Below are 14,986 nucleotides of genomic sequence, written 5' to 3' on the forward strand. Positions count from 1 at the left end.
TATATTGGTAGGGCTCCCCCCACCTGAGGAGGAAAGCATAGGCCAGAGTTGAACAACTGAAGAATCCAACCACCTTTCTCAACTTTAATTAAGACTCTCTTTTTTTTTTCAAAAAAAAAATTATTTATTTTTATCGAAGAACGGTTCCGTCGAGGACCATTTTTTTTAAAATAAAAAATAATACAACTAAACTATTAACACTAGCGTTAAAAAGAGCTCATGTAATTTTAATGGGCCGAACTTACACAATTCTATCCGTAATGGGCCAGACTCAACGTTAATCGTGGTTGAATCTGGATCATCGGCTCGATCTTGTGCCAATTCGACCGGTCAATTCTTATCCGGCTTCTCCCGGACCACGTGGTCCAATACAACGCACCGTATTGCGACACGTTGCGCCTTGACGTCTTGCCGGATGCGAACGTATTTATATAGCTCTCTTAATTCGCCGCTTTCCCGTCCGCGATCATTCGCTTTTCTTCTCCTTCACGTCTCGCTCCCCTCGCCGTTTCTCTAGCGAAACGGCGCCCCTTCCCCTGAAACCCTAGCTGCGTGCTCTTTGATTGCTCGATCGGTGGGTATGGCTACCAATGTCTCAGCCGTCTACGTCCATGTAGTGGACGACGTCATCAGCAAGGTCCGCGATGAGTTCATCAACTATGGCGCCGGGGAGTCCGTGCTCAACGAGCTTCAGGCGGTAATTTACTTTTTTGTACCTTGTGCATCTCCGTTCAAGATATTTCTTCGATCCCCCTTTTTCTAGAGATTGGTTACTCCTTGACTTTCTGGGAAGGTGACCTTATTGGTTACTATTTTTGGTGTGCGTGTGCACTTGTTCGATTCTTTTGGAGCGATTCCAGATGTGGGAGATGAGGATGATCCAGTGCGGCGCCATCGACGGCAACATAGAGCGGCCAGCCCTTCAGAAGAACGGGGCGCCGACGCCAGTGCATGATCTGAACGTCCCGTACGAGGGGCCGCCTGAGGAGTACGAGACTCCTACTGCGGAGATGCTTTTTCCACCGGTTAGACGACTGCTACTGCTGCATACTGCCTCGTATGCGGCATTTAATTTTTTGTTCTGATGCACCACTTTTTATGAATTTGGTTTTCTGGCAGACTCCTTTGCAGACTCCCATCCAGACTCCTTTGCCTGGAACTGCTGAGACGGGAATGTACAACATACCCACAGGCCCTTCTGATTATGCTCCATCTCCGATTTCTGAGATCAGAAATAGCATTGATATGAAAGGTGGAGCTGGAAGGCCTAGTCCATACATGGTATGACTTTGCAATGCACTGAGGATTTTATTCAGCCAAGATTTCTTTCAACAAAGTGACTGAACTTTGGTGAAATTGTATTGCCTCATTGGTGTAGCAACCACCTTCTCCTTGGATCAACCAACGGCCTCTAGGAGTCGATGTTAATGTTGGTATGTTTATATAATTTACTGATCTTTAGTGTGGTTCTTATAGTATTATTTCTTTCCTTCAAGTTACATGCGGTCTCCTTCATTCTCGTGCTCAGCTTATGTTGAAGGACGTGAAGAGCCTGATAGAGGAGCCTCCCATCAATCCTTAACTCATGTACTTTTTATCTTCACTTCTCATGTCATCACCTATTCCGAGAATACAACTTTGCACATTCTTGATATGACAACTATCTCATGGCCACAAAGTTCTTTCATTCTTACCGTTGTTGGCTTTTAGGTGCAGGACTTTTTTGTCGATTCCTCAGGCAAACGCAAGAATCCTTCTCATCGAAACCCAAGAGGTTACATACCACAACAAGATGGAAGCAATGATGTGACAATAGAGTTTTCTTTACCTGGGGTAGATGCATTCTTAAATTTCATAATATTAAAGCAAACATATGACATCACTATTTACACATCAATATGTTGCATAACATTTATGCATTTTGCTTCAAGTCATATTGATACTGCAATGAGATTGGTTTAATTGGGTGTTATATCTTGAATAGCTTGCTGACTCCTCTATTTATTTTATTTAGCTAATTTTTGGTGATGGGTCAGCCTGTCATCTTTGATGTTCGGCACTCTATGAGTAATTGGAGCTACAAATATCATTCATGTTTTTTCACCTCAGCTAGGTTACACTGAATTAGTGATTTATGCCATGCACTTTATATGGAGAGCCTAAATCAAGACCCTTCACTTTGTTATCTAACGGGCACCAATATGGTTGTCAATTGATTGTTAAAGTTAGGCTAAAATTGTACAAAACTAATTCTTTTTTTTAATATGAAAAATCAGTCATTTTGCGTAGTAAATTACTAAAGATCGAGCAAAAAAAATGGAAAAATATTTAAGAAAATCGAACAAAATCAGCAAGTTATGATTAGATCAATAAAAAAAGGTAAAAAGAGGATTGGTTGGCTACATCTAGACCATGAATAGAAGGGATTGAGAGAACCTTATACTTCATCTCCGCCATGAGATTCACTCTTCTAGGAAGGGCTCCTTTAGATAGGTGTCTGTGGCAGATAGAGTTACCGTATTTTATGCAAGATATTGTGAGAGAAGTGAACAATAAATGATATACTTAGGATATGCTACATGAAATTAATGTATGACTTATATTTTGTTTTCGATAATATAGGATAAATTAAATCTCATAATAATACATCCTATCTTATCTTACATATATTTTTTGGAGGAAGTATTTGCAGTTTATTGAAATTAACATTTTGAACACCTTGATCTTATAGATATGATCATTTGGACAATTGAGTTCTTTGGTGTTGATCTTGTACCCCTGAGTAGGTATATTTCTGATATTCACAAGAAAGACCATATGATGTGAGCTGTCTATTACAATTACTTTTAACATTCTCCCTTAAGCAGAACCATATATATCTATAATGTAAAATATCAACAATTTGTTCTTTGGCAAAACTGGATGACGTGCTAATCTTCTTGGGCATTGTGATACCTCAGACAAAATGTCAATCAATTTCAATGAGTTTTAGTGTGCCTATGAAGCAATATCAACACATTATTCTTTGCCAAAAGTCTGTGATGTGTAATCTTTTTGGACAATAATTCAAACAAAATGACAATCTATTTCATAGATAGTGCATCTATGAAGCAATGAATGCTTGTAATGAAGATGACTACCTGATTGTTATGGTACATTTCCATTGTTTCAGTGCATGTTGATCCTATATATGTTACATAGAAATCATTTTAATCAGGATGAGAAATTTTAATACATTTTAAATTGTAAATTTTAGCATGTTGTGTATGATGCCAGTTTGCCAAATTCTTTACATAGTTGGATGATGCAAGTTTGTCAACAGGATTAACATTTCCCAGCACTGAGGAATTTAAAGAGTTAACAGAAAGAAACCAAGAATGTTGGTGTTTGAAGTAAAATGTAGGAATTTTGCAGATTAGGATTAATAGTGTGATTTGAACAAAACATCATAATAGAAGATTATTGAACAATATGAGGAATTTAAAGCCTCATGAAACTACTTAACAGAAAGAAACCAAGAATGTTGGTGTTTGAAGTAAAATGTAGGATCTATTATAACATTTGTATTCATTTATCTATTCTATTCTTTGTTAGGTGCTACTTATCTATTGTTTTTAGAATGGGTAATCTTTTACTGGTTTCCAATTTCTTAATTCTCATTATAATAACTTGTTTTTTTATGACATTGGACCTGAGGTTTTGGGGTTAATAAATATCTCCTTGCGTCTTGATGTTTTCATGCCATTGTTTCTTTTGCTTCTATATCTGTGAGAAGCCATACTTAGAGTTATTGATTCAATAGATGATCCAACATGAGTTTTTTTTTTTGGTTCAGATTGCTTATTTTTCTTTTATATAAGTGAGAAGGCTTATTGAGTATTATTGATTCAGTAATTGCTTCAACATGAGTTTTTTCTGTTATGTGCTCTTGGTGTTCTATTGTTTCACATTAACTAGATTTTAGTGGGAACTACGAGTTCCTTCTTGATAGTTTTTGCCTATTACTATATAGTTATCTTCCTCTATCATTGTTTCAGAAAGGAATAAGCAGATGGCAGACATCATCACTGAAGCATGTGCAGGAAAATGTCGACTCTGAGTTCCTCCCCAAGAAAGAAGCAAAACAGCCTCTGGTTCTTCCTCAGAGTGATGGAGTTCATGACGAATATGATGATGTATTTAACAAATCTACGATGGATTATATAATTAACTTTCACTTTCAATTTTTATTTACCTTTTTTATGCTGCCTTGCGAAGTTATTTCGGTTTCAAGGAGTGTCAAGTGAAGACTACAATACACCTGGAGACCATGGTAAAGCTATCGCATCAACAATGAAACTCGTCGACATATCTATGCATTTGCATTTCAGTTTATTCTCAACGCTTACTTTGCATCTCTGCTTAGTTGAACCACAGAGCGCGACACCTGTTGCTGGCACACCGAGGCCAAGTAGGAATGAAGCAGATGAAGATGATGAGCCTCCTCTCAATGAGGACGATGATGACGACGATGAGTTGGACGATTTCGATCAAGAGGACAATGAGACCAATACTCAACATTTGGTTCTAGCTCTTTTTGAGAAGGTACATGCTATTGCAGCTTTAATTTATGTTAGTCCCACTTAATCATGACTGGTCTATACAGGTGACGAGGACAAAGAGCAGATGGAAGTGCACTCTCAAGGATGGAATAATGCATATCAAAAACAGGGATATTCTTTTCAACAAGGTACGCAACATGAATGTTCTTTATGTTATTATCCATATGTGGTTTGTGTTTTAAATTTAATGCTAATCAACATCTCTATCTTGCTCGGCAGGCCAATGGAGAGTTTGAATTTTGATTTCTTCATGTAGCTGCTCTGCTTTCAGATCATGGGCGTTCTCAATATATTTTTATTTGGGAGAGAATGATAAACTATATTTTACAGTGGCCAGAGGGACTCTCAGTTATCCTTCCTTTCCCTTTCAATTCACAAGTACTGGGACCTTGTAAATTTTGCTCCCGTGTCCTGAAACAATGAGACGACTGGATCTGGTGTGCAGTATCGAACAGGTAAATGAAAACACAACATCAAAACTGCATGAGTCTTAAAAATGTTTCAATTCCAGATGAGATATTACGTGAAGCGGTTTCTTTCTATTGATTAAAAATGTTTTGAAAGAAATGAGAGAGAGAGTTATAACATGTGTTCGCTCTCCTCCTCGGCTGCTCCAAGATCTTCAGCTGGCATAGAGCTGGTCCTCTGAATGCGTTCCTGAAGGACTTTCTTGAGCTTGTGTCCTTCAGCTAAGACAGTGCTGCCACCTGAGGTCCCTCCCCGAGCCAGCTCTAGAAGACCACGCAGCGCAGCTTCTCGCACATCTGAGTTGACACTGGAAGCCAGATGCATCATCATCCGTGGAAATCCAAGTTCTGAAACAACACCACAATCCGAATTGTTCTCCCGAAGAAGGTATTGAATCAGGTTGAGTGCTTTCCTGTAAGAGGTGAAAACTGAAAAATAGTCAGTCGAAGATGAATAGCAAATAAAGTATCCAATGGTATCGGCACGGAGGGCCTTCAGGTGGTAGGGAGAAGGAAGAACCTTTTGAACTTGACATTCTCAGAACCTAGTGCATCTCTGAGCCCAGCATACGGAATGCATTAATTCCTGCTTTGTTGTTCCAAATCAAAGCTATATAAAACAAAGAAAACAGAAGTATCAAGTCAGCAAAATCAGAGAGAGCTGAATCTGTAGAATTTGACTGCATTATGTTAAAATCCTAGATCCTCCGGAGTTTTCATGACAAGGGTGATTTCCTTCATCCTTTTAACTACGTCCACGGTCTGCGCTTGCATACTTCCATGAACCACTTCCTATCCTCCTCACTGACCAATTATCGAAGCAGAAAATATGGAACTCATCATCGAGGAACAAAATTAACCAACTTTATGCCAAAAGGAAAAGGTTTTGTTCTTGTTTCTAATGGCATCATCAAAATCCTGGTAACAATTCCAAGGAGCTATACCTCAAATTCCGAGCATGATGAGTCCCATCCGCATGTGAGAGGCTCCACTTGAGCAGTCCATCCCATTTAACTCCGTCGCCCGCCATGATTCCTAAACATGAAGAAAATCTAGTACAATCTCGAACAAATTAATCAAAATTCTTCCTTCGAACCGAAATCTATGGCTACGTCGAATGACAGGCAGGACTACAGGAGAGGCGCGACCGGCCTTTCTCGAAATCACGGGAAGAATGTCGAGTGGTTTAGGGTTCGACCTAACTCACCACGTACCAATCGGGATCGATCCGTATTTGGGCTTTAGTCATTACGTACGGCCCAACTTTTTTCCGGCCTTCATGTTTAATCGGGCCGTTGACCGACGACGTCAACGTTCCGGAGTGCGAATCTACCAGGAACCTTCGAGTAATTTAGTTTAGCAACGGCACGTGCATCAACTTTGACCCATGACATTGACGGCGGGTGCTAAACCTGAATCTCATTCCCCGAAACCTTCAGGACAATTACAAACGATATGTATAAAAGTCCAAATGGGAATGTTTAATGCTTATCCACATCTTTAAGCAAGAGCCAATTCCATAAGATTATAGTATAAATCTACCAAGTTTACGAACAAAACTGGAAGAGCCTTTGCTTATCCACGCGTTCGTACGGCCACGCGGTCTGCCATGGGAAGAGTCCAAAATACCCCACGTCACGCACGCGGAAGGCGGCTTCGGCGAACGATGCTTTCGTCGATCGAGCGCGTTATAAAACCGTCAATTCCCCTCTGCGTATCGCTGAATCACGTTGTTTCTTCTCCTCCTCCTCTTCTGATCTCTACCCGATTCGAGGCGTTGATCTCTTATGTCGAAGTGCCGAAGCGCCAATGGAGTAGGAACTTGGTTGGTATTGTTTTGAATTTTGGGAAGTTGGGATCCTGAGTAGGTAGATCGTGTGATTCGTCGATTCGAAGGAGGGATTTGTCAGAAAGATCGAATTTTTAAGGTTTTTGCTTCCGATTTTGGAGTAAAGATCCAGTATTTTGCTTGTTCGATGCCTTCTTCCATGGCGGCGCCGTCTTCTTACTGGTGCTACCGCTGTAGCCGACTCGTCGTGTTGCGGCCGCAGGACGCCATCGTCTGCCCCGACTGCGACGGAGGATTCCTCCAGCAGATCGACTCGCCGCCTCACCAATTTCACTCTCCCTCGGCGAACCGCCGTCGCCGCAGCCGCCACGCCGCGTCGTCATCGCCTGACTCTCACACCGTCATCAGCGTCGGATCCGCCCCCGCCGGTCGCTCCCATCAGCCTTCTGGCCTCCGACGCCACCGCCACCGCCGATCCTCCGCCAGCGACCGCTCTGCCTTTAACCCCGTCGTCGTCCTCCTTAGCCCGTCTCGCGGCGGCACCAGCTTCGAGCTCTACTACAACGAGGGCACCGGCTCCGGTCTCCGCCCGTTGCCGGAAGCCATCTCGGACCTCCTGATGCACTCCGGCTTCGAACGCCTGCTCGACCACCTCGCGCAGGTCGAGCTCACCGGAATCGGCCGCGAGATTGGTTGCGACAACCCCCCGGCATCGAAGTCCGCCGTCGAGTCGATGCCCGCCGTGGAGATCGTCACCGATCACATCTCCAAGGAGTGCCATTGCGCCATCTGCATGGATCCCTTCGAGCTCGGGACGCAGGCCCGGGAGATGCCCTGCAAACACATCTACCATCGAGATTGCATCTTGCCGTGGCTATCACTCCACAACTCATGCCCTGTCTGCCGCCATCAGATGCCAGCGGCGAAGGACGATGAGCCAGTGGCCGCTGCCAGGAGCGAGGAGGAGGAGACGGTGGGGCTCATTATATGGAGGCTACCAGGTGGAGGGTTCGCCGTGGGAAGGTTCTCAGGAGGGAGGAGAGCTGTAGAAGAGCAGCTTCCTGCAGCATACGCAGAGATGGACGGTACAGCACTCAACAACAGGAGACAATCAGCACCTGCAGCAAGTCCGGAGAGGTCGACGGCGAGAGGAGGAATTCGCCGGGCAGTTTGCAGTTTCTTCTCATTCTTCAGGCTCTCACGTTCAGCTTCTTCTTCTTCTTCTTCTTCTCCACCTCTGAGCAATCCGGAAGCAATTCCAAGCGCCAGTGCCATTGCTTGAAGTTGGCATACAAAAGCTAGATTTAGTTGTTCTTTTCAGATATGTTCCATTGTTTTGATTCAGGTTTCCACGTAGGACTTTCATATAGATGTAAAAATTTGCTGAAAAAATCATAGTGGATAAATTGTTTCCTTCAAGGTTCTATTTCAGTTCTTTGTTCAGATTCATTCAAGAGCTCGATAGAAGGTTGGTGGCCATTCAGAGATCAAAAGAACAGGCTTGTCAATTGCAGGTCCATTAACATGCTTCATCAGAGTCGACAATGGAGGATTCACTACACAAAAACTACATATAAAATTACAGAACGGTAAGACACAACCAAGATCACAGCAAAATCTGATTACAATTTGTGTTACAATCAGTTACCTCATCAGGATATAGTTGCCATGGATCAGGAAGGCAGTCGTCTTCCTCGGCAGGCTCGCAAGTGCAACTTGATGGAAATCGCAAGAAATGATATACTAAGCTCCATTGGGCTTCCATGCCGATATCGCATAAATGATTCTTCCCTTCCATCCCTGTATCAGCCATCCATTATCTTCGTCAATGACGAAGTCATTGTGATAGCTGCCTTTCACCTTGTCCTTAGATCTCTTCATGATGTCAACGTTGAGCGACAGCTGCTCGAACCCAGCCCTGAGATTCCTGACCTGCCACTGCTTGTAAGTCTCCGGCCTCTCGACTCTTTCTGAGCCCTCGCATGCTATGACATTAAGAGCCTCCCTTCCGAAGAGATCCCTCTCGATCAGCGACCTCTGGTCATCGTCACGTGGCACATTCGCTTCGAGCATGTCGAACAAGGCCGAGTAGTGGAACAAAGCCTCGCGGAACCGTGTCACGAAGAACGGGGCACTGTACGATCCGTTCACGACCCCATGGATAAAAACATCCGGGTTCATCTTCCTTATCGTGTCAAGAACCCTATTCCTGGGGCTGTCGACGACGACGGTCTCATCGATAAGGTTTCTGAATCTGTACAAACAATTGACAGCCACCACCTCATCTTCGGCGATGTGCAGATCCTCTGCTCGAATGGCTTCCCATCGAGAAGCAATGGCCTGATACTCGAAAGGAACATTAAAACTCTTTGCATAATCTGCCAGCCTCCTGCCCGTTTCTTCGATTCGCTCTGTGGGACGGAAACCTGGCTGGGGAACATCAATTCCGGTGATCCGCAGCTTCGGCGAACCGCCTTCCCGAGTCGAGAGGCGTTGGATGAGGCAAGGCCACTGAAACCCAAAATAGATGCCGAAGTCGATGATGTGCAGCTTCGAGGCCTTCTCTGCCAGATCGAGTATCGTCTGGTTAGAGAAGAAATGCGAAATTCTCTTGAAAGGACAAGCTGCGAGGTACAAATGATAAGCCTTCAATACATCAGTCGTCGTGGCCCTTTTGGCTACTAGAGCTTGATAAATCCGACTTCCCGTGCCTGCCAGACGAGCCTCGAGGCCATCTGCGAAAAATTGTGCCAGCCTTTGCGTTCCATCCCCATTCGGAGAAGAATGCTGTCGGATTTGCTTCAAAAGTTCGTTGGCAGTTCGTCGGTCATCAGCTGCCACTGCCTGAGCGCAAAGAATCAGAAGTGCTCTGAGATCCACCACCTCTTTCTTTGTGTGTTTCTTTCCTCTCGACTTGTCGCCGCCGCTCGAAGCTTTTGCCGAATCATTGTGGCCATTTTTGTTTGCTTCATTCTGCATTGCCTCACGCAGAGCCGACATCTTCTTGGAGCGTTTGTCTTCGTAGCCGAGCAATATCATATCGAAGATTTCCGACCTGACCTCCCCTTCAGGGAACACCGCCGACAGTTTATTGCTCCTGCCCTCGACCAAATCCAGGTCCTCTCTGTCTGTACTCTTTCGAACTCGGGAAGTATTGTCTCTTGTTTGCATTTGAGATGCTGAAACACAATTAGACTCTGAGCTAATTCCCAATTTATCGTTGCTAGGAAGAAACTTTTGTGCCTCTTCGACTCCTCTCTTGAAATGCCAAGCAGGAATGCTCTGAAAAAACACATCAGGAGATAAAGCTACATGATTGAAGTGATCGTCAAAACTAGTTAAGCTGCTGGAAGAACTCGACGAAGTCTGCGGAGAATAATCAACAGATCCCGGACGAGAACACAACTGTCGGTGATCTGAGAAATCACTACCACTGCAGAAATTACGAAACTGATCATTGTTTCTGCCACTAGAGCTGGTAAAAATATGGTCGACATCAAGCGGCGGCCGATCGGGGGACGGAGGGTACTTCTGGCTGAGGATGTCATAGAAGGGCTTCTCTGCAGCTCGAATAACAGACTCTTCCTTGTAAGAACGGACTTTTTCGTCTATATCCTCCTCCATGAGCATCCGGCTAATGTAGTTCAGGGCCATGTCGGAGTAGAAAATGTCACCATCCTCGGTGCTTTCGCCCTCAGAGCTTACACAAACACTGGAGGTGGGAGTGCTAATTTGGCTAATTCCAATGGAGAATCGCTGCGATCCCACATAATCACTGTGACTTACAGTGGTTTGTGATTCTCCTCCCAATCCTAGAGCTGGGAAAATATTTTGATCCAAATAAGAATCATCATAGCACAATCCGCTCATCATGCCAGACAGCTCACGGAGCCCAGAATCCATAACCATTGAACCAGAGTTCACGGAATTAACAGTTATCACGATTCAAATACCCAGGTTATCCGATGGAAATCCACCTCGCTGCTTCTCTAACCAGATCTTCAACATTGATAACGAGATGATCAAAGGAAAGAAGGGGGGGAAAAAGAAATCAGAATACAACCATCAAAAGCCCAATCTTTGAGTTGACATAAACTTGAAGAAAATTTAGATTAAACTACATACCCACACATGCTAGAATTGGTGTAATTCAGCACCAAAAGGACCACGAAAGATGAAAGGAAGCAACTTGTTTTCTATCAAACAAGAATAAGTGCGTAACACTGGTTTTACGCACAGATCGACAACCGCAACTAAATCAATCCAGAAAGAACAGCGGCGAGAGGAAGCTGACCTTATGGAAACCCTAGCGAGCGATGGCGCGGTAGCCAGTGACTCTGTGCGAAGCGCAAAAGGCGAGGAGGAGGGAGATGGAAAGCGAGGCAGAGATCATGAGAAAGAGCGGACTGTGGACTGCCTTTGCGGCTTTTGATCCGCCTTCCTCCGCTTGGAGCCTGCGGTATAATTTATGACTTCCCTCCCGTACAGGCAACACTTTCGTAAAAATGGGAAAAACAAAAAACAAAGGACGACAAATATATATATATATATATATCCAATTCCCGAGGAATCATCGCTGCACGTGCCTCAGCATACGTGGATGCATCAGGACCGTTTGTTTTGACAAACTCGTTTGGGAGTCAGCGACCGAAGGGGAGAGATGGCACGGTGGCAGCATCCATCGTAGGAACGCAGCGGCTGACGACACGCGGCGCGGCGTGGGGGATGACGAGGTCCGGCGTCCGGATCTTCTGCAGCGGCGCGTCTACGGAGCACCGAAGGACGGTGCGAACGCTCTACGGCACGCGACGCGTGGCATGCTCCGATTACGTGTGCCGCCGTATAGGCAACTCGAGCGAGGCGGGACGGGAAGAATTCTAAGAACCGACATTATTGTTTATATTTAAGAAAATAAATAAATTTCCTTTTTTTTTTAAAAAAAAAGAGAAAAATAAATACAACTTGGTGCGTTGCACCTGGCCTAAATTTTTTTGGTACAAAAAATATTCATTATTAATGTATATGTGGACAAATTAGTTAAGTTCTCGTGAATCGCAACGCAAGCGGTTGAGTGGGTGGTGGCCACCCAGCTGCCACATGTCATCCCGCTCACGTTAAAGTCATTTCGAACACCGCCACGTACACCCGCCACGTCTCATCGCTAAGCCTACACGAATAATAATAAATCAAAATAATTTAGCGTTAAAAACATATGTGGTCGATTCCGGCCGAAATCCAACACTGTTGGCCGATTCCGACGGAAATCGGCCGGATTCCGGCCAAATCGCGACCGGAGACCGGCCGACCGCGGTCGACGCGCCGGCGCCGGGCGCGTCGACTGCGGCCGGTCTCCGGCCGCGATTCGGCCGGAATCCGGCCGAATTCCGGGCGACAGCGGCGCCAGCCACTGCTGCCGTGTTTCGGTCGGAATTCCGACCGGATTCCGACCCAATCCGGCCGAAATTCGATGCTGGGATTTGCGCCGTCGAGTTGCGGTTCCAACGGATCCGGTCCGGCGGCCGGCGGTGGACGGACGGCGATGAACAGGCGGCAGAAGCGCGCGAACGTCGGAGGAGTGCGCACGGGGTGCGTAAGAATCCGTATATAGAGCAGCTATCCTGAGCGACGGATTCTTACGCACCCCGTGCGCACTCCACCGACGTTCGCGCGCTTCTGCCGCCTATTCATCGCCGTCCGACCACCGCCGGCCGTCGGACCGGATCCGTTGGAACCGCAACTCGACGGCGCACATCCCAGCATCGATTCGGCCGGATTGGGCCGGAAAAAGACGGCAGCAGTGGCTGGCGCCGCTGTCGCCCGGAATTCGGCCCCAATCGACACTGACACTGTTGGCCGATTCCGGCCGATTCCGGCGGAAATCGGCCGGATTCCGGCCAAAATCGCGGCCGGAGACCGGCCGCTCCGGCCGCGATTTGGTCGGAATCCGGCCGATTTCCGCCGGAATCGGCCAACAGTGTCTGTTGGTCGATTCCGGCCGAAATCCGGTCGGATTCCGGCCGAATCGCGGCCGGAATCCGGCCACCTCAGGACCGCCGGCGAGTTGCGGTTCCAACTGGCCCGGTCCGGCGGCCGACGGTGGTCGGACGACGATGAACGGGTGGCGGGAAGCGGCGAAGGTCCGAGGAGAAACACTGTGCAATCGGATGGCTGAGATTGAGCGCGCGATTGGATGTACGGCCGGGATGAAAGTGCTCACGGGTGCTCAGGAAATCGATGCTCAGGATAGCATTTCTATATATATATATATATATGTGTTTGAATTTTTTTTTTTATACGTCGAGACATTTCGTGCAACTACAATGAGCATCGAGGTAAACAATAAATTATTTTTTAATTTAAATTTTAAGATTTATTTAAAAGAAATAAAAATAAGTTTTTTTTATTTAGTATGTATGATTAAATAGATCTTCTGCAAAAGGTGGATCCGCCACCTTAGCGGCCCCACAACCATCTGTGAGGAGGTAAATCGAGAAAGTGCAGTTGGTTCGCAAGATTCGAATCCTTGCCTTCTTCTGCAAGTCTACTGCGTCATAACCAACTCACCTATGCCCAGGAGGTTATGATTAAATAGATCAATCCATAATGAAACAAAACTGACCAACATATTGTTTTGACGGAGTAAAAAATCTCTAATCTAACTCAAGACATATTACAAATTAAACTATTAAAAAATTAAATATATTTATATATAATATTGAAATTTTTATATTAAATAAATAAATATAATATTAAAAATTTTAAATTTTGTTATGAATTAGATGGGTTAAATCCACAAATCTATTAAAATTTTTATTTTTATTTTAAATTAAAAAAAATTCTCAACTCACAACCTAAGCTCCATGGTGGAATAACCTGCATAGGTCGCAGACCTAGACAGATTAACTCATTTGAATCTATATTAAAATGAATTGATAAAATATCAATCCAATCCATATAAATTATTTGTACGAGTAGATCAATCTAATATATATCTAATCTAAATTGAAAACTCTACCATAATGATGCTCACAGATAACATATATTGCCATGTGACCTAGCGTGGTCGGGAAGAATGGGAGGGTAAACGGGAAGCTCAGTCCTGTAACTTATCTACTTGGGCCTGCCATATATGGGCTCTCGTTGTCCATAGATGTAATTTGCATTTTCTCTATTTCATTATGTATTAGATGGTTTACATTTATATAGTTCCTATTTTATTTTATTTTATACTCTTCTGAAACTATTTAATTTCTATCTTTCTTTTAATTCCGAAGTAGTAATCGATCTATCATTTATACGTAATATAAAAGTATTAGATTATTTAATATTTTCATTTAAAAACATTCAATTATTAGTCATTCTAATTTGACTTCTCATTGAATAATATAAATCAAATAAAACGCACTGCATAAAAGAACATTTTAATAAATAGGCGCATTGTTTAATTTACATTAAATGTATATTAAATCCCAAAGATCCTGAAAAAAATGCTTTTTAAAAAAAAATAAAATAAGATCTTATCTTTCCAATTTTCCAGATTGCGTCGGAGACTTCTGCACAGAAAACGACTGACGTCGAAATTTCTCTACCCCCATCAAAGCAAAGGTCAGATAGCACCACAAGATCACATCAAATTAATTAGATTAATATCAAGGCACTTCATTTTTCCACAGATATTACATGTAAATAGTGAACAAACACATCACGCAACACACAGACATCTATCAACCAACCACGACAACTACTTACTACCACCACCCATGGAGAGAGAGAGAAGGTTGCCTTTATTTTCTTTTGTATAATAAGAAGAGATAGTGTTCTTCTTCAGCATCATTTGAACACGCAATCGAATACCTGTCTCTCCTCTCCAGAGCTGGGCACGTATTTCACTTGCAGTTGCAAGGGTCGCAGGTGCAGTTGGAACCGCACTTGCACCCTTCGTTTTTGGACCCTGCACCTGCCTCCTCAAACTCCCTGCATCCATTTCCACAGGATCCGTTAAAAGCAGTGCGCATCCTTTTTCTCCAAAAAAGAATTAGAATTTACCTCTTTGAAGGAGCAACAGCGAGCCCCGTGATCTCCTTCTTCTTCTCCTCCTCCTGTCCCAATCCAGGGCACCTACACATCAA

At 44.2% G+C, this 14,986-nt stretch overlaps 3 protein-coding genes and 1 pseudogene across 4 annotated transcripts; 2 read left to right on the forward strand and 2 right to left on the reverse strand.

Annotated features, from left to right (window-relative positions):
- The first annotated feature begins 470 nt into the window (after window positions 1-470).
- LOC141848436 (transcription initiation factor IIA large subunit-like) lies at window positions 471-5,129 on the forward strand. 2 transcript variants are annotated; one of them, XM_074736462.1, is made up of 11 exons: window positions 471-697; window positions 861-1,025; window positions 1,120-1,281; window positions 1,379-1,433; window positions 1,529-1,587; window positions 1,711-1,833; window positions 4,038-4,175; window positions 4,258-4,312; window positions 4,406-4,584; window positions 4,646-4,729; window positions 4,821-5,129. In XM_074736462.1, exons 1-11 carry the CDS (start codon window positions 581-583, stop codon window positions 4,842-4,844), a joined length of 1,161 nt encoding a protein of 386 aa, XP_074592563.1. In that variant the 5' UTR covers window positions 471-580; the 3' UTR covers window positions 4,845-5,129. The 2 variants fall into 2 exon arrangements, with proteins under 2 accessions (XP_074592563.1, XP_074592565.1); XM_074736464.1 differs by having other exon boundaries at window positions 1,717-1,833.
- Window positions 5,130-5,180: 51 nt separating this feature from the next.
- LOC141811533 (uncharacterized) lies at window positions 5,181-6,098 on the reverse strand (annotated as a pseudogene).
- Window positions 6,099-6,803: 705 nt separating this feature from the next.
- LOC141848427 (E3 ubiquitin-protein ligase RDUF2-like) lies at window positions 6,804-8,276 on the forward strand. Its single transcript, XM_074736454.1, has one exon. The coding sequence runs from the start codon at window positions 7,045-7,047 to the stop codon at window positions 8,137-8,139; it is 1,095 nt and encodes a 364-aa protein (XP_074592555.1). The 5' UTR covers window positions 6,804-7,044; the 3' UTR covers window positions 8,140-8,276.
- On the reverse strand, window positions 8,067-10,766 carry LOC141848426 (scarecrow-like protein 9). Its single transcript, XM_074736453.1, has 2 exons — window positions 8,506-10,766; window positions 8,067-8,424 (listed from the first exon to the last, which is right to left on the reverse strand). Exon 1 carries the CDS (start codon window positions 10,764-10,766, stop codon window positions 8,601-8,603), a length of 2,166 nt encoding a protein of 721 aa, XP_074592554.1. The 3' UTR covers window positions 8,067-8,424; window positions 8,506-8,600.
- Window positions 10,767-14,986: the final 4,220 nt, after the last annotated feature.

This window comes from Curcuma longa, chromosome 17 (genome assembly GCF_044706935.1).
Source record: "Curcuma longa cultivar G26 ecotype Majalengka, Jawa Barat chromosome 17, ITB_CL_G26_1.1, whole genome shotgun sequence".
NCBI lineage: Eukaryota > Viridiplantae > Streptophyta > Magnoliopsida > Zingiberales > Zingiberaceae > Curcuma > Curcuma longa.